The sequence below is a fragment of the Grus americana genome, unplaced genomic scaffold (assembly GCF_028858705.1).
Source record: "Grus americana isolate bGruAme1 unplaced genomic scaffold, bGruAme1.mat scaffold_104, whole genome shotgun sequence".
NCBI lineage: Eukaryota > Metazoa > Chordata > Aves > Gruiformes > Gruidae > Grus > Grus americana.
The window spans coordinates 5,214-30,700 of NW_026561427.1; the positions used below are offsets into that span (position 1 = coordinate 5,214).

General features: G+C 42.1%; 1 protein-coding gene across 1 annotated transcript; it reads right to left on the bottom strand.

Annotated features, from left to right (window-relative positions):
• Positions 1-294: 294 nt before the first annotated feature.
• Positions 295-22,332, bottom strand: LOC129200422 (SPARC-related modular calcium-binding protein 1-like). The gene is made up of 4 exons (XM_054811771.1): positions 22,166-22,332; positions 12,815-12,927; positions 2,645-2,744; positions 295-424 (listed from the first exon to the last, which is right to left on the bottom strand). The coding sequence occupies exons 1-4, from the start codon at positions 22,233-22,235 to the stop codon at positions 339-341; spliced, it is 369 nt and encodes a 122-aa protein (XP_054667746.1). The 5' UTR covers positions 22,236-22,332; the 3' UTR covers positions 295-338.
• Positions 22,333-25,487: the final 3,155 nt, after the last annotated feature.

Here is a 25,487-nt window from a genome sequence, read left to right on the forward strand (position 1 = left end):
TCAATGCATATAAAGCCACAACCATGACATTGGCACTCCTGACTCCCAGTCTACTAGTCATATTGATAGCCTTCCTAACCTCTAGGGATTTTACTGAGAAACTCTCAGTAAGCTTCAAGGTGAACAAGTACAAGGTGAACTCTGCTTTCATGTACTACATCTCAGCTGATGAGCAGAGAGCATCGTTTTCTGCTCCACAGGGTGGTGCACGAACAGACTGTCATCTTATTCCTCCTACTGAAGGGGGATGTCTAAAGGTACATAAGCCTCCTGCACACCAAGCTGGTTAAGTACCCAGGTTCTGAATTATCTCGAGGGCCTTGACTGGGCAGCTGCTATTATAAAACAAGTTGCTGAAGCACAGGACTCCACTCACCTTTCCTTCCTGAATTACCCTGGCTTGATGGTTTATCAGTTACAGAACCTAAAGGGGAAGAAAAAGACATCTATTTAAATGTGGCATGATCGCACAGAACATATAATTTCACATCAATACAGTCAATATCTCAATCCACAAAGCGTTGGCTTTACTTGCCAACAGCTCAGTTTCAGATTCAGAGAGCCTGTGGCTTCAACCAACTGGGATAGCATAAGGAAGTTTTATGCGTTAAGATGTTAAATCAGGATGAGGGCAAACAAGAAATCTTTAGTAGCTGGATCCAGTGATTTGAAAGAGCTCAGAGCAGTGTGCTAGTAAGAAACCTGGAATAAATCCAAGGGCAAGAAGGAAAGATCAGTAAGAGTCATTTCTTTCATTTGCAAGTGTCAGGAAGAACAAATCAAAAACAGGTGGGGCGAGTGTGCAGGGAATGCAAGGGGCAGTATTCTAAAGGAAAGGGATTTAAGTGGGACAATTTGCAGAAAATGGATTTCAACCATCCCCTGAACATCCCCAGCTGTTTGAAAAGGGAGATGAATAAGATCCAGCATGTATTTGAATACAACACATCTTGGGGTTTTTAATATAAATTAGATCTTCATACAATATATGATTCTACACTTATTTCTGCAGTTTGCTTTAGTGCTTCATCACACTGTTTTCCACTAAAACTTGAACTGATAATAAAAGCTTTTTGAACAAATCCATTACCAAAGTGTATTAAAAAAATCTATGACAAGCCTTTTTTTTTTTTTTTAATAGCTTTATTCCCTGGAAACTGATTCTTCTGTGCACCATTACTAAACAGTTCCAGTGATTACTTCAGGAAACAGGGATCAAAAGTCAGCTCCAAAGGAGGCGGCTCTGACAGGGCCAAGCATCTGGACAAGACAAACTCTAAATGTAAACTCTATTGCCCAGGCACTTTCACTTGCAGATCAGTTCACCACAAATCTATTGCTGAATTACAGGTAGGAAGCACATACCTAATATTATTCATCATTGGCCTAACATCCATGTGTCCTACAATACACCATGAATTTACTTTCCTGGCAACACAATTTTAGGAACAGCTCAAAGCTAAATGAACAGATCAGCAAAACTCTAAAACATGCCCTTCCAAAGCTATATACTGGAAATGGTGGAAGGAAGTCATATTCTAAGGTTTAAGCCAAACTACTGTAGCAATTCACCTTACACAAAACCAGGATATTAACCTTATTTTCTTTCCATGTACCTGTGAAACACCAAGCATGCCCTCAAGTTACATTGACTCACTGGTTCCCAGACAGTTCTCCCACTCAAATCAAACCCTCATGCAAGTCACTCTGCTTATTACCACAAAGCACCCTACAGCCAAGAGGACACTGAAAAAGGTGAGAAGGATTAAAAAACCCAAGTTTGACTGCTGTCATGCTCGCATCTAAAGGGCAAACACTGCAGGGCCATATGAAAACCCAGATCCCAATCTCATCCCATTTGAGCCACGGGCTGCCATATTGAATAGCGGGAGAAAAAACAATCATCATCATTCTGTTTTAAGCACAGAAAATGATTGATCTGGGCCCAGTAAACCATAGGGCAACAGAGCCCAGAGTGTCAGGCTGAGAGCCCAAAAGCATGTCACTTAATAAACCCATGAGTAACAGCCTGGCTCTGGACCTCCCTCTTGCACACTGTGGTGCAAGCCCAGTGCTGTCCAGCCCTATGACACACATGGGGATCCTGGAACTGAGCAACATGATCAGAAGACTCAAATCCATTATAACAGCAGGAGCCCAGATTTGGAGGCTAGTAGTCAACAACTACCAGTTTCTCAGAACCACCTTAGGAAACTTATAACTGACATCACTCTGCAGGCAAAATGACTCCATCGCCCACTCAATGCAGCCCAAGAACCACTTCTTTAAAATACAGCTCACAGAAAAAAGTTATCCCAGCTGCTATAGGAATCTCTGCATTTGCTGCAGTGTTGCTGTGTACACCAATTGCCTTGGCTACCACAGGCTGTTACCTTAGTGTCTTTTCTCAGTGAGCCTTGCAGGAGGGTCTGTACCCTAACTGCAGGGTGGATGTGCCACAGTCCAAGCTCCCTTACAGCTTCCAAATGCCAGCAAGCACACAGGGAGGTACAGGCACAGCTGCGGTGTTAAATTGGGTAAACTGTCTAAGTCACCTGAAAAGATCAAGCGCTCTGAACAGGATGCGTTCTCCCCAACCCTTTGGTTATCAAATTAGTATTTGTTGAAGCCACTCCCACAGTACCTGAACATACAGGAGTTTTGTTCTGTACAGAAGAGCCGCTAATAGGCTTGCCATCAGGTGTCACACACCAGCAGTATCCAGTGTAGGTATGGCACTGCACCTGTTTGATAAAACAAAGAGCAGGCATTTCATTTCTCACTATCACCCATGACTTTTATTATAATCCAGCATCTTAATGGAAGTCCCAACCCAGACACATCACAAACACATGCTTCAGAGTGAGGAGGTCACACAGAAAAGTACCTTTGATATCGTTAACTTTTCTTTCTCCCCTCACCTCCCTCCCCAAAGAAAGGTAATTTCTCCTACTCCAACTCCTTTAGCTGCAATTCAAGAGGCAAAAGAAGTTACAAGTAGTTAGCTGAGAACACTACAGTTTGGGAATACAGCAGTTGTGTCCCAGCTCACACCACCCTCTGCTAAATCTCATTTACTATTTACTATCACATAGTTGTCCCACTGCTGGGATGAGGAAAGGCCACCCTGGCCCAATTCCACAGTCACTGCTTGAGAACAGCTTTCTGTGAGCATTTCAAGAGCATTTCATTCAGTAAACATGGCTGGAAAAATGCAACACTGATTTGTTATGATAACAAACCCTCTCCAGGCAGATTAAGCTAGTTCCCGTTACTATGTCAACCTAGGCAGTAGGAGCAAGATCCAACATGCTCTTCATGTATTGACAAGGACTTAAGAACATTTGATGAAGGCTCTAATGAGCCAAAAGGTACACAGCATAAGATTCATCTTGCTTAACTTTAAAGCTGAACTGAACATCTAGAGTTGCCCAGTTCCTTCCTCCACCACTAGTTCAGATGTGGAATTCTAAAGTGAGAATAGATAAATCCTGATCTAGCAGACTGTTCCGAGTAATATCTATGCAGATATTAGTTCAGTGGCAGTTTCATCCAATTTAATAAATCTAATTACAGCCTGTGCCCCAGCTTTCACAGAGCAATCAAGCATTTGGATGAAGTTCAGGATGCCTTTTGCCTTCCCTCGAGACACAAATAAATGATCATCATACAGTCATCTGTGTAAATACTAACAGTTTCCAAGATTCTTTCTAGAATTCAAGCCACACTTTCAGTTGTGGTTGAGTGTGCACATCAGTACTTCCAGCACCTTGAAATGGTATAGAAATGCCTACATTACTATAAGCTAGAGATCATGGCTCCCTCAATCCATTTCTGAAAAAAGCCATGAAATGAGATCACTTCAGAAACTGCCTTTTTATTTTACTTGTAAATTGAATTCTGTCCATGCTCTCTTTTTTTTTTCCTGCAAGTTCACTGAAGCCAATTTCCCATTCCAGTCCTCTCCATACAGAAGAGTGATGGGGTGTTTGTGCCATTCCCTTCGTTAGGGATCCTTCAGAGCTAGAACAGTCATTCCCCCTTGCTGACAGCTGGCTCCGATTCCCTAAGGTAGCAGAGTTTGTTCACAGACTTAACAACAGTCTTTTTTAAAGGCTTTGAGTATCACATAAAACATGATCTAAGAGCAATTATCACATGGTACCAGTGTTTATCTTGGGTTTTACTAAAGTGCAAAGCAATCATTTTGCCTCAAGCAAATTAACTTTTAGCAGCCAAAATGAACAATAATCTCATGTACTCATGTCACTAAAGTCACTGTCACTGCTATCTTCACACTTTCATTTTTATTCTCTCAATATATCACAAAATTGATTGCAAATTGCTCAAAAGCACTATGAATATAATTAGCAATAATCAAGTTGCAAAATATTTCTTATTGTTCAATCTAATCAATTGCATATTCAAAACAAGCGTGATGGAACTGCTTGGGTTTCTGTGTTTAGTGTTTATCTCTGCTGATGACACACACACATTACTGCATTCCCAACAGCACAAGAAGCTGTCTTTACATCTGAGCATTAATTGTAAGAATCTTACCCAGAGATGAAGCCAAATTCCAGGATAGGGTCTTGAATTCGTAGGGCAAGACCACTCCATGTTACATTACAGAAGAAATCCAGTGTACCCAGCATTTAAAAAATTCCAATGTTAGTGCCTTGATAGTCCTTCAGCCAAGCCTTCAGAAAATAAACTACATGGCAGAGGAGTCCAAAAAGTGTATTGACATAAATTTAGGACAGCTGCATTAACTAACAACATGTTATGCAACTCATCTCAATGGAGAGCTACCAATTACATACATTCATTTATGCAAGCCAATACATTACATCCATAAAAGCAAAATAATTTTGTAATTAAGCTAGTGAAGGCTGGTCTTTGGACTGGTATCCTGTGACCCTTTTTTCTCCCTGCCACCATTAAAAAAACCAAATTCAGATTGACAGCACTTTCACAACCACCACGTGTTATAATACAGCACCAAAGGACTTTCCTACTACAGATAATAGCAGCAATGAAGTCTCAGCCCTTATTCAGACAACTACCCTGAAAGAAAAGACAATTCAACCTCCTCAAAAATCACTGCAGTTGGCTTTCCTGAATGTCTTCATGTTGAGAGATGCTACCTTTCACCATGATACCTGACCAGGTCTCAGCATATTTAAGCATCATAATAACTGGCCTGCAGTTTGCAGCTTAAGGGTTCGGGGAAAAAAAACCTGGTGTACTTTTCATCAGTTACATAGCACTGGTATGGCATTGAAAAAGTGTAAAGATGATAGCTGACCCAATACCATTTCTAAGCACTGTATATAAACACAAACTTTGTAAAAAGTGTCAGCTATTCCGGAACACCTATAGTAAGGAATCTTAAAAATTCAAGTTTTTACTTTAATTTTTTCCAATGAGTTTCCACTTATCTTAGGTTTGAGGTTTTGTTTCTAAATTCCATTTAAATCTTCTACTTTAAATTTAACCTCATTCTACTCCTATAGTAGCAAGATTTTTAAACGCTGTTATAATCAGAAGAGTAACCATGTAAAAGTGACACCTGTTTACTGCATAGATCTAATCTTCAGTTACTGAGTTAATTTGGCACTACTACCAAAATACATGTTAGAAGAAGTGTGTTTGACTTTTTGGCTCACAGTCTTCAAAAGCTAAGTACTGTGTCATAGAAAACACCTTATCAATTTTATATACAAAATAAACTTGATTGCTAACCAAGGTGCAGCTACGGAATGCTCATTACTGCTGGAAAGGCACATGACAGAGTTTGACATCTCAAATTTACATAAAATGTTCAGCTGTTGGACAGGTTTAAGTTACATAATAGGGAATCAGAAATAAAACCTGCAATTAGCAGCATTAGCCCTGCAAGCACCTGAATCCCTGATCATGCAGGAGGACACTGTTCCTATTTTTCAAGGGTGAGATATATGCCAGCTCAACCGTGCCTCAACTGAAGGACGAAAAAGCGCGAAACAAACCCAACAAGTATTGCTCTGCCACCATTACCCACATTAATAGTGTAGCAGCAGATCCTCTACTCGCCCCCTCTAGCAGCTAATGTACTAGCCACCATGAATGAACATCCTGCTCTCAAGTTCATTACAATATGAAAACATTAAAACTACGGTCACTGACAGACTCCACAGCCTCTTAATTTCCTAAGGGAAAAAGAAACCACTGTTCGAGTTTCTTCAGTATCTCACTGGCAGTGCCAGAATCAGATTCCCAAGCATTCCAAAGCTTCTCAATAAGCAAGCAGCAGCACCCCTTTACAGCCATTTGACAAAGGAGGATCAAGGGGTTGTTTCCAAAAGAGAAGCTGGAAATGGAAGAGAAATTGCATGCGCATCTATGAGGGAGAAAACAGGGGCAAAGCAGTAATTCTGTGATGGCTGAAACCAGTCTCTATAGAGTTATAGAAAGCAGAAGTTTGCTCTAAGAGGCTTGAGAGCACCTTGGACAAGCACTGGGCTGAGCACAGAACAGCAACACTCAGACTAGCCTTTCACTGCTGTTCAGATGCAGAGTTTGGTAACTGACTCCTGTCCCATTGCAGATCAGACAAATATTTCTCCTTCCAGAATGGAGGGCAGAGAGAAGGGAAGAAAAACATTCCTTCTGCATTCAGAGCAATACTTTTATGAGAGAAGATAAAACACACATCCAGTTTTTGAATGGCACTGCTGAGGGCATGCAGCAGAGCTACTGACCGCACTCACAGCACAAGGCAGGGCTCCAAACCCTCGCTGCACTCAAGTGCTCCTTGTAAATACTGTAAAAACAGTTAAATAAGTTTTCCAAGCCAGTAGATCATCTGGTCTGACCCAGACAGCAGAAGCTGCAGTGTCACACAGCAATTCTTTAATCAAGCCTTTCCTTTGTTCGAGCCATTGAGGCTCATCTAGAAAGTCCTCTGAACCCAAGTTAGCAGCACATAATCAGTATTCTGGTCTGATGACTATTTATTCTACTGTAAGCGGTGATGCCTCTGTTCTGGTTTAAATGTCTTGCTGTACTGCTTGGACCCTGGATCTTGTCATACTTTCTGCTAGATTAAGAGTCAGCTAACTATTGTCAGAAGCCTGCCTTGCCTTTACAGACAATTTTAGGGAGCTATGAATCAGTCTGCATGTCAAGTTTGAGTTTCTTTGGGACTACCACCCCTCAAATAATTTTTGTCACTTTTTCTGTTCCCTGCTCACATTTAATTCTTCCCAAATGATGTTGTGCAGACAAATATTCCCACCAGGGCTTTATGCAGCAGCCACCTCCCTCAAGTCTATGCATCTTTCAAGAAATGTTTGCTCCACAGGAGTTTCACTATTCATATAACCAGGGAAATAAGTTATTTGTGGCAAAAAAAAAAATCTTAGCCATGGTCAAGGGCACTCCCAACACACACTCTGGCACAGATACCATTTTTAGCTTAGAAGAGGGATCCCCAAGAGATACTCTCTGCTTCTGACACAGAATGTGACTCCTTAAAGTTAAGAATGATCACACATTGTTACTTTCCTTAAGGATGTCCATTCCTGCTTTAAGAATCTGTTCCTTTGCTCTCTTGACTGGTGGTACTTCGAAGAAACACCATATATAACCAAAGTTGCTACCTTACGAGAAACACAATGAGAGCTGCAGGAAGAAAGCAAATGCGTAAGTAGCCAACAAATCTGCAGAGCAGTATTCAGAGAGCTCCAGCTACAGTCTTCTATAGAAGTGATGTCTTAACAGAAAAAGCCAGAACTATCTAATAATTAAAGCCCAGATTCTTTATGAAGAGCTTCTTTAATATAGCAAGACAGACTGTTCTTTCCTTCTGAAAGGAGAGGTTAAGTCCTTGAGAGCTTAGTATCGCTAGACTATGAGCACTGAATAATGAAATAATAGACAGCATCCAGGGAATGCGGGACATGTCTACACAGTGCCCTGCAGCACCATGCTGCATTAAGAAATGAGTTTGTCATTCTGCCCAGCACGGTGCTACACTAGCCAACGCAGAGGAACAGACTTGGATCATGAAGTCACACTGAAGGCTGAGAGGGTTCCCCATGGCTTTAGAAAGGGGTCTGTTTGTGGGACTTAGGAGAAAGCAGTACTTTGTACACGCGTTGGCATAGCACAGAATGAAACTATTGCTATGGACCGTAATATAGATCACTCCTTCCAAACAGACTTGTATTACCAGATGTGGGAGTGCTCTGGAAGCTATCTGATAACTGAAAACTGCTCTGACAAAGTCAGCCCACTCACTGATCCTGTTGTGAGACAACATGTTTGACTGATGCGCTAGCTTTAAGAGAAATCTCAGTGCTGCTTCAATAACTGCACCAGCAGCTGCAGGTTTGAGAGCCTAAACTCAAACTCTCCAAGGAGACTTGCTGTCAGCCACGTGTGTGCAGACTTGCAAGGAAAAGAAACCACAGCTAGACAGTGGAAGGTGGCAGCAAATGGCAAAACACACCACAAAAAGCCCTACAAGACTACACCCCCAAAGCAGGGTTAACATTATTCATGTTCATATTAATCTGTCTGAAACTGATCCCGTTTAAAACCTCAGCAACCTTTTCTAAAAAACCGCTTGGGGGAAAACTATGAAGAATGCAAGTCTCTCTCAGCCCATGGCAACAAGCCCAATGGCACTAGGCAGCAAAAGAAAGTGTGCAGATTACCCAATAGAGCCTGTTGTTTATGAAGAACAGATCACAGCAGGTTAAGTGCAGCATGGAAAGGGAATGGCATTTATGCAAAATACAGCATAACAGCAAAAAGGAGAGAGCAAGTCTTGGGAACAGAAACTGGTTTTAGTCATGTCCAGTTTTGCACAACAGTACGTGAACTCAGTTTTATACAATTAATCTAGTTACACATATCAAACAAGCATTATGTTGTGAATAACTCAAATTTTATCTGTGTACTTACATTACTGTAGGCTAAGTGCAGCAAGATTTCATTATAGGAAGTAATATTCCCCACACAAACTAAAATATAAAGAAATAGCAATTCCAGAGCAATTCATCAGGTCTGCTCCCATTTACAGTCATCCCATCACGCCTGTAATATCACCACCTCTTCCATACTGCAAATCCATGCCACATTTTTAGATGTGTAAGGATTGCTAAAAAGGGATTTTATAAGATGTTTGCATTACACAAACTCCCAGAATAAAGGAAGCAGCACACGTGGTGCATAGAAACAGTTGCTAAAACCAGTGAATTGACAAGTGCCTGCTCCTCTTCGTGCAGTACGCAAAACCCATTATAACTAGCCATGTCTAGGCAAACTGGGCATCCAAGCAATAGAATTTTTGACAACAATTCTTTTTGGTCTAGATTTTACAGACAATGAAAAACGATAGATTATACAAGTTTAAGACACACAGGATGTCTCTCTCATGCAGGGTTTAAATGCAAGCCAAGGTCTTTGCCTTCAGGCCCTTCACCCTTATTACCACACCTAACTGTTGGGCCTCAGAGCCAGCTGCCCTGCAGGGAAGCAGGAGGAGATAAGACAAGAGTGGTCTTCCCTCTGCAGCTGCTACCCCATGCAGCACATGCTGCTGGTCACAGAACAGCAGAGTAGCTATGTTCTCTTCAAGACCCTACAGCCTCATCCAGTTAGCGGTGGATCCAGCCTCAAATTTATACAGTTTTGTACTTCATGCAGTTCCAGGAGCTGGAAAGGGCAGACTTGAGCTCACAGCCTCACTTCGTGCTGCTTTCAGTGTTGACCCATATTGACTGCAATTTAGTTTCTAATCAAGAGGAGGACGATAAACCACAAAAGCAACAGTTCCATCTGGTTAAGACCAAACAGGTTCTGGGAACACATAGTTACCACTACCAAATGCAGCTCCCAAACCTGCACTGTTTGTGTTTTTCACTCCTGCAAAGCTTTCAAAGAATTTCCCCCAATAAATTAGACAAAACCCCAGATCTTTTGAAGTCTAATAGCAAGGATGATGATGTGGGCCTGAACATCTACAAAAAAAGAGGCTCAGCTCAACACCTGAAAGCAAGTCATCCACATCTTGAGTGAGTGCTATAACAATTAAGACATTTTATATTTTAAATATATGCATGCATCTTGGTCTCCCCTCTGATCAGAATTTCTTCTGCCCAAAATATTCCTCCAATAACAGTTACATAGAATGGGGGAAGCTGTTGAAAAAATTTCCCTAGCCAACTCTGCATACCGGGTATACCCTGAAGCATATGCATCTGCTTAGATTCTTGTTGGGATGACGCCTCAAGACCATGGTGGGTATTTCTCCTAGAAACTTCTTTGAGAGATGCTGCTCTGTTTTGGACTTCCCAACCGAGATTTGGAGTTTGGATGGAGCAAGTCTCTGGGTACTGAACCAGAATAAACTACTAACAGTTCAGAGCTGACTTCAGCAAGGCCTCAGGGACTTCAAGAACTGGCCTATACAGCTTCCCCTCAGAGCAGAACCCAGGGGTGCCAATTCTCTGCGCAAGAGATGCGGTATCCAAACCACCTCCACCAGATGAGATTTATTAATGAGTTGCTGGAAGCAAAAGCTGTTTAGACTGTTCACCAAAACTCTAATTTTTATATATCCTTTTAAAATCAAAGTTTAATTAATTTGGACCAGAAGCTAAAGGAAATATTTGTCTCAAATGCATGTTGAAACTGGTTAGCTTCCTCGGACATTGTGTTTCATTCACATCTTATGCAGGGACAATGACCTTAAATGCTGCAATATAAATGATGAAGCTGGCTCCTGAGGTATGTGGAACATTGAGTATTTTTACAATCCAAGGAATGATATGAATTTCAGTTAATTCCAGCTACAAAGGGATCAGAAGCTTCCTTCATCATGCCAGGTAAAACAACAACATTTTAGTGTTCACAGATAGGACTGAACAGAGGAAGAATGTGAAGCATCGCTTGGCTGCCAGCTGAAAACACACAATTTTTGTAAGCAGTTTCATGCTGCCCCTCCACTGGCAACACACGCTGGCCAGGGAATGTACAGGAAAGAGGCCCAGCAACTGCTCAGCAATCCAGACACCAGTACCAGCCTTCTAAAAAAAGTTTTGTTTCAGACTGGTTTATCAACTGCACTCTCAGTCCAGCTTATTAGGATAAAAATTTCACCTGCACCCCCTATTTTAGTCTCCAAGAGGTTGATGGACAGCTGACAGAGACATTGGAAAGTCAGCTTTCCTTCCTCCTTTTTTCTTGAACTATAAAGTTTAACGTGGAACACTTAGTTGGCCCACTGTGCTAGGTTTTAAGTATTCCCCTCCAGTGCCAACATAACCCGAGCAGCTCTACACAAAATCAAATTTCAACAATTGAGAATGTAGTTAGACTGCAAGAAACTGCAGCCACCTTCTCTTACTCCCACCTTCACAAGATGGTCCATGCTGTACACAAATATGATGCTGCTCCAAAGAAGTATGCAAAGTTGGCAGGATGGATAAAATTTTTCCTACTTCACCATTAAAAAAACAAAACAAAAACACTCCCACACACACACCAGATAATGGGAGGGTAAGGCTGAGGGGGGAAATAAAAATTTTTGGTAGGTTATCACAAAAAAATCTTTCTTCTCCTCTTCCCCCAGGCATCACAAAGTGTTTGAACCAACCCCAAAGCTTTTTGTCTCTCATCTTTTTGAATCCAATATTGATTATATTTTGGAATTTTTTTTTTTTAACCTTCAAAAGATTTCACAAACAATAACTAATGAATCCTAAAATTTCTCTGAGGCATAAGATCTCTAGAGTAGTGCTAGATATAGGGAAGCTAAGGCAAAAGAAGTTGTGTGATGTACTTAAGTTCACAAAGTAGAGGTCATCAGGGTTGCAGGATTTTGGCTTTTGAGACGCATGCCAAACTGAGCAGACAGCATATCCCTCCTATCTGTTAGGGAACTGCATGAGCCATTTTTAACACCCAGTTCAGTTAGCACTGGGACACTACCCTGCCTCGGCAAACTACTCTTCCTGTCAAAATCTGCTTCATGAAGGTTTTTGGTGGGGTTTTTTGTTTGTTTGTTTTCCCCCCCCGTAACTACTTCAACTTCTCTGGAATTCTGTAGGACTTCTCCCAGTCCACCTATTTCTATAGGATGCTCAGTGACCAGGACTGACTATTCATTTTTCACAGATATTAAAGGCTAACAAACCATAATCCTCCTGTGCTACCCCTGCCTGAGATTATTGCTTCTGAAGAGAAACAGCATTATGAAAGAGTCTGAAATCCCAGCACAATTTAGTTCTAGCAAGTGAACAGTGAAGAATCAAAAACCCAAACAAAGCAGTCTCACATCACCTCCCTGCCAAACCCCCAAACCACAACAAGGCACAGAACAGGAAAGAGGTGTCTGTCACTAACAAGTACCCTGCAGAGGGAAAAGGCTGAATAGACCACTCTTTTTAGCTGTGAAATATGAAGCACAGGTAACAGCAGAAGCAGCTTGGTCCACCCTGTTCTGCATGAGCCACAGCTCTCTTTGCAGCTCACATCTTCAGGGGAAAATACACTTGGTTTTTTTTCTGTGCTATGCTGGAGTTTGATGCCATTTGTTTCTGTACTACATTGGAGGCAGATGCCTTTACATATGTGTCTTTCAAGGTATGGTAACCAAATCAAAGCTTCGAGTTGGTTAAACAAGTCCCCAGCTTTCAACACTTCCACCCGAGAGAGTTAGTGTGCACACCCATGCTGCCATCATCACTTGGCTCATGCCTTAACAGTGAATCTCCTGCAGCAACCATGGAGCCTGCCTGAAGGAAGCCAATAGAAATTTTACCTGCGTGAATGATCCATCCTCATTACATTCTGGGATGAAGACTGCTTCCTGGGGCTTCTTTGCCTGTTCCAGTGCTTGAGCTCTCTCTAATCGACACTTGCTTTGGCCAGCATCTACAAAGATAAAAGAAAAAACCACTTAAATTGCAAACACCATTTGGCCTCTTCAAAAGCTACCAGATGCACCACGCAGCTGCAGGGGGGAAAAACCCCAAACAAATACAAGGCATCAAGGACCATTACCTGCACATTAGCGAGGCAGCTATGGAGTTAGGATTCATGATCCCAAAGGCAAATACAAACCTAGATAATCAAAGGACAAGCCAGTTACTGAAGAGCTGCCTAATTTCCTAGGCAATAGTTTTTATGGTCATCCAAGGGTTCTCGAAGCTTCTTCCAATAAGTGCTGGAGCACAATGTCCATGCAGTGAAAGGCCTTCCCAGAGGGAGTTACTAATAACAACAGCCTGAAACTGGATGGCTGAGCATAAGTCAAGTAATTCAGGCCCAGAAGTGAGCAATGTAGAAGAAGGGATGGCCCCAAAGCTTCTTCTCTGAGCAACTCTCCCAGTAAGATGCTAAAATAACCAGCCACCCAACTGAACTTCCACCTTTATGTGGTTCAGATAAGGTAGATATGCCATTGCCTGTGTTTTCCTGAAACCCAGTTTCTACCTCTAGTCCCAGTGCTTACAGCCAGGTGTGCATTATACTTTCTCATATCAGTTATTTTGCTGCTAAGAAAGAACATTGCTCTGCAAGCAGAGCTTGAAGGGGTTAAGATCTCAGCTCTGCACTTATTTCAGATGATGGCAGCATGTAACATGACCTTAACCATTCCAGGTCCAGCTCACTGTTACAGAGCATAGACCCAGATAAGCCTAACACTGATGACTGATGGGTCAAAGAGAAGAGTTCTGCCCTGCAGAGATACAGATTGACTCAGTGTTTACATTTAAAAACTTGATGTCTAACAGTACTGCTGTTCATTCTAAAAAGAGAAGAAAAACAGCAAACATCTGTTTCCATGGACTCTGACACAGGGACTAGCACCTTCTCCTCCTTTCCCCATGAATCCACTGACCGAAAGATTTTCGGTGCAGAAACTGCAAAATCTAATAATCAGAATCTTTCAGCAGCACCATAGAGTGTGATCACTGTTGAACCCCCATTCTACCAGGCACAGAAGTCACATTGGTCAACAACAACAAAAAAATTCCACTGGATCCCTGAAGATCCCACATTCTGCGTCACAGATCACGTGAACTTCAACAACAGAATCACTAGTGCCAGCACTGAATTAGAAAGCCAGTCTGGGTTCTCAGATCAGCTGAATTGACATTGCATGGCAATAGAGTAATTTCCATCTAACCATATCTAGATGCAGAAACCAATGACAATGCTATAAATAGTTTTGATAAAGACATAGACCAAAACTTTCAAGCTGAGTACTTTATTTACACAACTGATGACTCAAGAGACTAAGTTTCCAGTTTGCCAACACAGTTTCATTTTAATCACATTACTCCCCAAGAAGGATTTCACAAGTCTTCTGAAACTATGGAAATCAAACCCTTCTCTTTAGGAAAAGTCACTGTTCATAGCAATAGTATTCAGCACAGATGCCAGTAGCTTAAGCACTGGGTTACAAAGCAAGAGTGCCTATATCAACTGTGCCATTGGCCCACTGAGTGATTTTGAGTCAGTCACCTCACATCCCTAGGATCAGAAGGGACAGAAGGTCATATGTCACTCACCTTTAGAGTGTAATTTGTTTGTGGGGTGTTTGCACAATACCCTTAGCACATGGAGCTTTGATCTCAGGTGGACCTATTATGAGCTTGTATAAAGAACAAGGTTGTTACAGAATTAAAAGACTTTCTTGAATAAAGCTTACCCTGAATTTAGAGAAGTAGTAATATTTTTTTTTCTAATTAGCCATGATATAACCTCTAAGCTGGAATTTTCTTTTTTTGCTCCTGCTTGCCAAAGTGAGCAGATAATCAAACCTTGTTTGCACACCTCCACTGGAGGATGGTCCTGCCAGGAGCACTGACCCTTCCAACACATGCTCGGTCTTTCAGCTGAAAAGGAAGCACTGGCAGTGCTGTTAACTGGAACACCTACCACCTGCAGATCTCCTGTTCAAGCTTGAGTTTAATCTTGCTTGGCATGACATAGGACATTATTTCAAAACCAGAGGGTGTGGCTGCACCTTCTGTTTTATAGTTAGCTGTCTGACTACAAACACCTTCAAGTTCTGCTTCACAGGAGACAGCTAAGTAGCAAAAAACCCAGCATAGATTATGCAGATCTGCACATATACAGAAAGAAAAAAAAAAGTTGTGAATTTCTCACATGACAATCAAAGCAGATTCACAAATGAAAGTGTGTTTTCTAGTCTCTCCATCTGAGGATACAGGACTGCAGACAGGCTTATCTGGTTCCTCTCCTGAACATAAAACAGAGGCTTAAAGCATTTCCACATAGCATCTACTTTGGTGCTGGCACAACTACATGACTGAAACTGGATGCTTCACCACACGGCTGGTAGGAACAAGCATCCTGTGGTATCCCCTGTAGTACAAGTACATTAGGAGCCCAGGCAGAAGGGAGATTAACTCAGATCTTTGTCCAATTTGTCTAATGAGCAAACATGCACAAAATCAAGCCCTTACTATAAGGAAAAGATAATATAAACATGTTACTGCTAAGGTGACTATGTCCCTCTTGGCAATTTTAACTGGTCTTTATAGATTGAACTCTGTTACCACCCAGTAGGCCACACAGCGTAGCACACCACCACTACACCACAGCATTTAAGAGCTCGTCATTGTTGCAGCAACCTCTTTTGCAATTCAACCCTCGGCTCAAGTGGTATCTCTTCACAAATTGCTGCTGAAGCACAGAGGAGACAGACAATTTTTCTCCTGTTCATGAACGCTCAGCCCTGATTACTTCTCCCATCCTCCTTCATTGATTTCCAAAGGTCATGCCAGTCCTTTTACAGCCTTGACTTGGAACAACCACCTATATACCATGCTGGCTAGAGAGGTGTGTGCATACCACTATCTTTTTTGTCTGTCATTTCATAGTTCAGTTCCAGTAAAAACAGTGCCTTTAATATCAACATTTACCAGTTTGTTTTTAAAAGGACTGTCAATCCTTTTCTTCCCCACTCCACAGGCTGGTATTTTTATAATGTTTGCATCAACATGTGATTTCAGTGGGATGACTTCACCTTGCTATTTTTGCTTTGTTAATTAGAAAATGTAAAATATTACCTAAGTGCCAAGTGTTAAAAAGTAGCTGCCAAATAGCTCACCCTAAATAAGATGTGTTACAAATTTTACTGAAGCCTGATGTTATGATGTAGATTCATATACTTTTTCTGCATTTTGATTGTTTACCTGAGTGTTTCAGTACTTTCTTCCCTCTTCTTAAAAATGTTCTCTGGAGTATCAAACGCCAAGCTTATAAAACAGAATAGCATCAATGTATTCTAGTTTCACAGTCCAGACAGACTAAATAGGACTTTCTCCTCTCCTTTACATAAGGTGAAAAACCAAAACAGGATGACTTTTTTAAAAGCAGAGCTGTTTAATAATTTGACTTTAAATATTGTCAAACTTAGAATAGATTTACTGCAGCTCAGAAAGCTATGTTTTAAAGAAAATTCATTCTCAAGTTGGTAGCTGGCAATGAGGAGATTGTGAACTACAAGTGATGGTTTTGACATCTGTGGCCTAATCTGCAGAATGCAGGTGCACATAATTTTGGATTTTGCAATGAAGTTGGCTAGTTACCATGGTTGATCTTATCCATGAACAGTTTATTCAAATGAGACCACCGTGTCCCTCATAATATACACAGTGCACTCCTGAATAGGTCCCAAGAATTCCAGCATCCTCTCTTCAGAGAGAAGCAGTTTTGACACCACCCAACATCATGGTATAAAGACCCAAGCTACCCTAAAAATACAAAGTAAAACATCTCCAGGCATCCACATCACACCAGCAGCAACTACAAAAATCTAGCTACTTAATTTTAATTCTACTTTGCTTTTATCAAAAGCCTGAAGGGCAAAAATTGATGCAGGCAGCTTTTCAACTATTTCTAGTTCCATTAGGTAACTGTCTCATACAGGCCAGGTGCCCACCAGGCACGAAGCAGTCCAGCTACACTGAAGTCAGCATATTCATTCCCATTTATTCTAGCCAATGATCTGTGTCTTTGCATAAAACAGACAAAAATGGAACCTGAGCAAACTACAAAAACATGCCCATCTGTCCCACAGGGTGTCAATCATTCTCCACTCTCCCCATTGTTTTCTACTTTACTTCTGACAAGTCCTACACCTGCAGTCTAACTTTTTTCCTTTCATGCTGACATGCTTTGCTCCTTCTTTGATACCCACATACCATTTCTAGTCTGAAGTTCCCTAACTTATTTGGAGCATATCTAAAAACATGCCTAAACTTGTAAAGCAATTGGAAATGTCATTTCAGATTTTATTGACTTAACTGCTGCCAAAGAGGGACCCACTTTATTCTCCCTTGACAAGGAATAAGAAAGTTCAAAGACAAACACATGGATCTAGGAAGTGGACTAAAAAAAGTGATTTCAAAATATCATCTCCTGTCCAACGGGAACAGTAGGTAGAATAGAAAGATCACCTTCAAACAACCCATCACTAGTCAGGAGATCTTCCTTTCCTGAACATTAGCCAAAACTTATGTTCATCTAGGTGTCCCAGGAGACAGACTGAAGATCCCCATTACAATTCTCACCAGTAACTTACAGATAGGTTCAAGTCGCCTGGGAGAAAAGGACCTGGAAATATTGGATGATAGCAGGCTGAATATGAGCCAGCAGTGTGCCCAGGTGGCCAACACGGCCAACAGCATCCTGGCTTGTATTAGGAATAGTATGGCCAGCAGGTCTAGGGAAGTGACCATGCCCTGTACTCAGTAATGGTGAGGCTGCACCTCGAGTACTGTGTTCAGTTTTGGGCCCATCACTACAAGAAAGACATTGAGGTGCTGGAGCACATCCAAAAAAGGGCAGTGAAGCTGGGGAAGGGTCTAGAGCACAAGTTTTATGAGGAGCAGCTGAGGGAACTGGGGCTGTTTAGCCTGGAGAAAAGGAGGCTGAGGGGAGACCTTATCACTCTCTACAACTACCTCAAAGGAGGTTGTAGTGAGGTGGGTGTTGGTCTCTTCTCCCAAGAAACAAGTGGTAGGACAAGAGGAAAAGGCCTCAAGTTGTACCAGGAGAGGTTTAGATTAGATATCAAGAAAAATTTCTTCACCAAAAGAGTTGTCAATCATTGGAACAGGCTGCCCAGGGAAGTGGTTGAGTCACCATCCCTGGAGGTATTTAAAAGACATGTAGATGTGGTGCTTAGGGACATGGTTTAGTGGCGAATGTGGCAGTCTTAGGTTTACCGTTGGACATGATGATTTTAAGGGTCTTTTCCAACCTAAATGATTCTACATGGTGACTTACAATTTAAGAACAAGCTCTATACCAGCAGACTTTCAAAATGATTAGAAATCTAAGGGAAGTTCTTAGAACATTCCCACCCTTTCATTTTTTTAATTAAATAGGCCAAACAAGTTCCTGGAAACCAACAAGTTAATCATAGAATGATTTGGGTTGGAAGGGACCTTAAAAGATCACCTAGTTCCAATCCCCCCTGCCATGGGCCACCCTCCACTAGACCGGGTTGCCCAAAGCCCCATCCAACCTGGCCTTAGAACACTTCCAGGGAGGGGGCATCCACAACTTCTCTGGGCAACCTGTTCCAGTGCCTCACCACCCTCGTAGAGAAGAATTTCTTCCTTGTATCTAATCTAAACCTACCCTCTTTTAGTTTAAACCCATTGCCCCTTGTCCTGTCACTACATGTCCTTGTAACCAGTCCCCCTCCAGCTTTCCTGCAGCCGCCCCCCCCTCAGGTACTGGAAGGCTGATGTAAAGTCTCCCTGCAGCCTTCTCTTCTCCAGGCTGAACAACCCCAACTCTCTCAGCCTGTCCTCACAGGAGAGGTGCTCCAGCCCTCTGATCAGCTTCATGGCCCTCCTCTGGACTCGCTCCAACAGCTCCATGTCTGTTATGTTGGGGACCCAGAATTGGATGCAGTACTCCAGGTGGGGTCTCGTGAGAGCAGAGGGGCAGGATCACCTCCCTCGACCTGCTGGTCACACCTCTTTTGATGCAGCCCAGGATATGGTTGGCTTTCTGGGCTGCAAGCACACATTGCCTGGTCATGTTGAGCTTTTCATTAATCAACCCCCCCAAGCCCTTCTCCTCAGGGCTGCTCTCAATCCATTCTCCACCCAGCCTGCAGTTGTGCTTGGGATTGCACCAACCCACATGCAGGACCTTGCACTTGGCCTTGTTGAACTTCATGCAGTTTGCACGGGCCCACCTCTCCAGCCTGTCAAGGTCCTGTGGATGGCATCCCTTCCCTCCAGCATGTCAACTGCACCACACAGTTTGGTGCCATCAGCAAAGTTGCTGAGGGTGCACTCGATCCCACGGTCCATGTTGCTGACAAGGATGTTAAACAGTGCCGGTCTAAATACCGACCCCTGATAGTTCTATGATTCTATGATAGAACTTAAATATGTTAAGTCACAGATATCCAATATACCCTAACACTCACTGCATAATCTTGACAGCTTGCCAAGACTATTTTAACAAGTATTTGTCCTTCATCCCTTCAAAGTTTTGAGGTAGAACTCTTACTTGACATCAGGTCTTAAGATGTCTGCCGACAAAAGATCCGGTTAGGAGTGCTTGGCCATGTATTTTACACCCAGCTACGCCATCTGGAACTATTCCCTGGAATCCCATCAATGAGGCTCCATTTGTCATGGATGCTGTAGTTTGATCATTTTAAGCTACTCCTGACTTTTAACCCGTTGTGATGTGTAAGTGAGAGTTTGACAGGAGTTCAGATAATTTAGTGCTGAAGGAATTTCATTGAAAAGCATGTGAGGAAGCTAGCAAGGAGCAAGAGCTGAATAACAGTTATAGTTCCCAAAGGGCTGGCAAGATTTCATCTTTAAAAGGTCCTTAGCTTCTTGATAGAGAGCAAAGAGCTAAGCTGAATCAAAAAGGTTCTGTTCTCACTATGGAAACCATTCTGCTTGCCTTGGCACAAGCACAGTTCAAGTTATCAGCATATGAAATTGGAAACCTATGGTTATTTGAGGTGCAGAATTATGCCTTGCTGTCCACAATATACTTCCTCTTTTCCTTATTTTAGTTACTGGGGGTTTCCCCCCCCCTGCTCAGAGAAGGAAGCGCAAGTTAAAATTGCTCATTTCATAAGGATAATTTCTTGGATACAGTATCTATCACAATTGCATGTGACTGGGCTCGATGGCCTATGGGTTCCCTTCCAGTTCTATGGGAGCTCCCCTGTAGAGCATCTCTGTCATGCAGAAGGAATGAAGGCTGTTACAGGGAAAACCTGGTATCCTACTGCAGCAGTAGAAGGTGCTCCAAAGCTGCTGGTGATATCTTCCTTTGTGCAAGTACAAGATAGAGACCTGGCCCACCGCCTGTAGTTAGGCACACCTGTCTTGCAAATGTCTGTGTTTGTGTAGAACAGTGATCTTTATGCACAACTAGAGGTCGTATTCTTTAATGTGGCTAGAAAAAACAAAATACCTTTCAATACCAGCACACATGGAAATTACTAGCAAGTTTAAATTTGAATGTGATAGCTAGAAGAATATTCCTACTTCACAGGGATTCATAGGAGCATTAGTAGGTCAAAACTAAAACTTGCATTTGTCAATCAATCCCAGGCTATTAGGTGCTGCTCTTACCTCTTTTCCTCTAACAGGTTAAGAGGAAAAAGGAAAGGAGAATGCAAGTAGTTTCAGCTAAACATTTCAATTGTGTCAGAGAGCAGAAAGGAAAGTATACTTTACCTGAGCTTAAGAAAAAAGTCTTTAGTTACTTCTTTGGGAGTCTGCAATCACAATATATAGTAGGGTGTGTAGTTTGGCAATCAACATTTTCTCCACTTCCAGAAACACTTTTGCCTATGGATGTACCACATTTCAGATCCCATGTTTTAAGTTACTGAACAGTGCCAGCTTATATGCCAATATCAGCCATGGAGTTGCTTATCTAAGCCACTCTGCTCAAGTGATGAAAGCAAAAGCAGGACTCCCACCCTAACACTTCTTATTGCGATACTCAAAAATGCGTCACTTGAAAGAACAGTCCAACTGCTTCTTGGGCCCTGGGAAGAAAGCAAAGCTGCTTGATTTCTAGTACTCAGAAAGCAGCATGATTCAAAGGCCTTTTCCTAAGCTACAGGAGAGAAGCTGCCATAAAACAACCCAGCAGTGGTAAGAAAAAATAAGTCATACAAGCAAGCTGTTTTTCTAATGAGAAACTGTTTAAGAGAGCAATATTTGAGGTCATACTCATAATTCACCTAAACTATAAAGCCTGTCAATACATTGAAAAGGGATTTCCATTTTAGAACAAGTAATTCTGAAAAAGATACATTTATATAATAGTAAAAAAGTCTTCATAAACAGAAGTCAGGTTTAAATGTATGGCTATTTATCCTTCCACAGGAATTTTAATGAATTTCTCCTGTCACTTTAACCAATTGCTAAAAACATCTGTGCCATCTGCCCTCTGAGTCAATTGTGCTCTCAGAAAATGCACTCAACTAGATTTTCACTTCAATGCAGAAGCAAACTATTTGCGTGACAAGACACCAGTATTCTTAAAGTTGCAACTTCATCTTTAGACTATGCTGAAGGGGAGTTGAACTAAGAAACAATATTCTCACTTTTAAGTAGATTTGTAACAGCAAACAGGCAAAAAAAGAGGCCACGTAAACCCTTGTACGCATTCTGTCTTCTGAATCGGCTCAGCACAGAGAGGCTGTGTATGTCTGAAAAGGGACTAGACATCTAACATGCACCACACACTCTTCCCCACTCCACATTCCTATCACTCAAAGGTATCTCAGGTCCTCACCAACACAGGTAGCAAGAAAGATCTCTTCTTTCAGGATTTGATTTTGCATTTCCATGCTTCTGTTTTGCAGACACGTATTTCGGCCCTTTTTCAGTGATGTCCTTTGTCATCAGTGATGCCAGTGGCTCCTTTGCCTTCTTTCATTGATAATTCAGTCAGTTCTTACACCTGCCACCTAAACGCAGGCTCAGATACCCATGCTCACATGAATGCACAATTTCAATCAGATTATCTCACAGAGCATGGTACTAAACTCAAGGGTCTAAGAATCCAGTTTCGCATGAGGTAGGACTCCCATTCCTCCCCTCAAAGGCATTTGAAATCCACCTACCTTTGCACCGGCCACGATGCGTCACACTCAGACTTGACTCCCGGCATTTGGCTCTCTGATAGTCGCACATTGACTCATATGTTCTGCCGTCAGAGGCACAGAGGGGTTTGGACTGGGACCTGGAGCAATGCAGGTTACACTGAGGGTCTCTGTCACGGTCGCTTATTAAAAACTGAAGGAAGTGAAAAAAGGAGGAAGGGAGAAAAAAAATATTGGTTTTGTTTGGTTTCCCAAAACAGAGCATGGTGTGTTTTGTTTTTATGACAATAGCAGTATGGTCTGTAATGCAGTTTAAGCTGCCTACCAAAGCTGACTTTGCCTGAAGGGAACTTAAAATGAAACACGTACATCTTTAAAAAAAAAATTAAGGGTCTTTGCCATTCCATTTTCTTTAATGGAACGGAAACATTAGTCACTCTGCCTCACCTCTGAAAACATAAGATGTGCAAAGCCAAACACAACCCACACGGGAAGGGCAATACTGACTCACAACAGCCCAGCTTGCCCAGTGCCCTGCCACAAACAGTATCCGGTACTAGACAATTTTAGTCAGAGGTGCAAGAAACTTATCACTGAGGATGAAGGAACCCGAATAACCTATCAAGATTGGCCTTGGTAGTTGAACCATGGATGTGGCCAGTTTTATATCACCAGTTATTTGGTTTTTTAAAGGATTACTTATGTCATCTGTGGATACCACCTGCAACAGCATACCCACACACGCCCAAAGCCACATCTTGTTCCTTCCCGATGACATCCAGCCCAGCTGGTAATTGCATTCCATGCATCCCACAATCTAATTGTGAAAAGTCATTTCTTGTCATCTTTCTGAATACCTCTTCCCAAGCATTCAGTTCGGATGCAGCTTGTTTTGTATAAACATGGCACTCCTGTCTTGTCAACCTCTCAATGCGAACAACCCCAGTCTCCCAATTCCTTGCCCAGATTACTTCCTCTGTACCACAATCCCTGCTGTTTCCCTTCTCTGAAGACAGCTTAACTTCTGCCTGATCTTTTGGAGATGGGGAAACCCACAATGCACATGAACGAGTCACTGTTTTCTGTCCACTTTTTCCCTGCAAATCCCAACATCTGGCAGCAGTTTATTGTTGTACCCTCAGCTGTACTCTGAGCTGCCTATAAGGATACCCAGGTCTCATTTCCAAGTTCATACTGTCTTCCTGATGACCCTGACTGCCAGTCCTCTTTCTATAACCATCGGAAGAGTTTCACCAGGACATGACAGCAGCCCTTTTCACTTCCCATGCCACCCTGCTTAGTGGTTAGTCAGACCTTCAAATATAACCCAAACCCAACCATCTGCTCCCAGGAAGATTTCAGGGGACTCTTGAAGCAAGTCCGATGAGGATTAAGCAAAGAAAAGAGAAGTTAAACCTGCTTGCACTTCCCCTTCCCAAGCTCCCATCTCTTAAGCCTTTCGCAAGCCTGGGGGGACCAGAATTGCCCTCTAATACACCGATATCCCAGCTCGCTCTCAAAGCTGTTATGAGCTCAGCAGTTCAGAGCTGGCTGGCAAGCGGGCACTGACTGACACCCTGCCTGCATGCACAAAGCCACGGCTCTCCAAGTGTGTTGATAGCTGGATGCCTTACAGGGAAGTGTGAGTCATTGCCATAATCACCTTGGTGTTACAGTTGCCTACAAAGCTGTCTGCTCTATGCTTTGAGGTTAAAGCTGTTGAAAAAACATTGCCTGAAGCTGAGTTTGGGTTGGTTTTTAACCACTCCAAGAACATGCATCTCTGAAATTTGTTTTTTTGACATTTAAAAAAAAAATTCTTCACCCCCTTTCTCTCCCCAATTAAATGAGATGAAAAACAATTGAGAAGTTGCATATTTTCATATAAAAACATATTAGCTCTGTACTGCTGGATCTTTTGAAGACTCATGCATTACTAAAAACACCATTTAAACATGACAGATGGTAAAAGTAAGCAAGATCTACACTTGTTTTAATTTGGGTGGGGCAATTTATTTTTTTTTTTAAAATCTCATCTGTCAGAGACTTGCCAAAATTTGTAACAGCACGGACTTTTAAAAATGTTTTTGTTCCTTTTCTGCAACACTTTCTATAACCTGGCAACACCTGTTCCAAATGGGAAATTGGAAAATTTAAACCTGAAGGCAATTTTAAATGGTTTATAGAGACCTGGACTAGACTATAAAAACACCATAAAGCTGGACCAGATTTTTGCTCAGTTCTTGTCAGGGGTTAGACTACCACAAGTTAGGTTGGAATTGCTCTGACTACCGCATTGTCTTTCTGTAGCCCCCAAGGTGCAGAGATCACCAGTGACTGTAAACATACAGCAAAAAGCAGCAGACTGAAGATGCTGAAGCTTTCTCCCAGTGTGTGATGTCAGAGACCCTAAAAGGCTCACAAGGCTTTTCAGCTGTCTGTATAAACAGACTTTAAAAGCAAAGCTGCCTGATAGCACAGTATGGTGCACATACAGTGATTAAATATTCGATTAAACACAGAAGCCATTCTTGTTCAGAAGGAACAAGAGCATCTGCCATTTATCATGACTTTGAGGGCTTGAGCTACTGGCATGGAACTTTTTGCAAATTCCTTGTGTCAGAAGCTGAGTTCTACAGATCAGAGTTATCCAGAGGTGCACCAAAAAAGTTAGAATACTGGTTCCCAGCAAACCACATTACAAACTTATTGAAAACTCAGCTTGTATCATGAAAACTCACCTAAGCCTTCTGTAGCCCGTACCAAAATACTTAGTATAGAGGGGCCTGCGTGGGCCAGGAACGCCCCTCCTCAAAGAAGGCATCTCTGAAGAATAGAAAGTCCTTCTCAGGGCTGACACAAACCAGCTAAACCTAAGGCTATGGAACAGCTTTCCTCTAGTGCCTCCTCAGAGAGGGATGGGGAAGGAACATCTCAGATTTGATTAATTACGAGGGCCTGAGGAAACATGCAGAGTACCCCAATGCAGTCTATGAAGTTCTTGCCTACCCAAATTAAGCCAAGAACCACGTTTACAAAAAAAAAAAAATCAAAGCCTTTTTAGCATTTGTAATTTGGATTACAGTAGGGAGCCCACACAGCATGTTAGGTGCTTTCCAGACACTGAAAATGCCACACCTGCCTTGCCAAAAAAGTTTATGGTTTACGTAGTTGCACAAGATGGTGCTTGTTTTGTTCGGCTATATTACAATTGTAAAAGTCTGCATTAATTTCCAGAAGGATCCAGGATCATGCCTGTCTGATCAGGGTTTTTCTCATGTGATCAGACAGCCCTGCTAGAAAGGCTGGATCTCCTGGACATATTACCAAAGGGCTTCAAAGA

Coding starts and splice junctions, on each gene's coding strand:
- LOC129200422 (XM_054811771.1), bottom strand. CDS start 22,235: ATGTGCGACTATCAGAGAGCCAAATGCCGGGAGTCAAGTCTGAGTGTG. Junction 12,928..22,165: donor GCATCGTGGCCGGTGCAAAG/GTAGGTGGATTT, acceptor TTATCTTTGTAG/ATGCTGGCCAAAGCAAGTGT. Junction 425..2,644: donor CAAAACTCCTGTATGTTCAG/GTACTGTGGGAG, acceptor CTTCCCCTTTAG/GTTCTGTAACTGATAAACCA.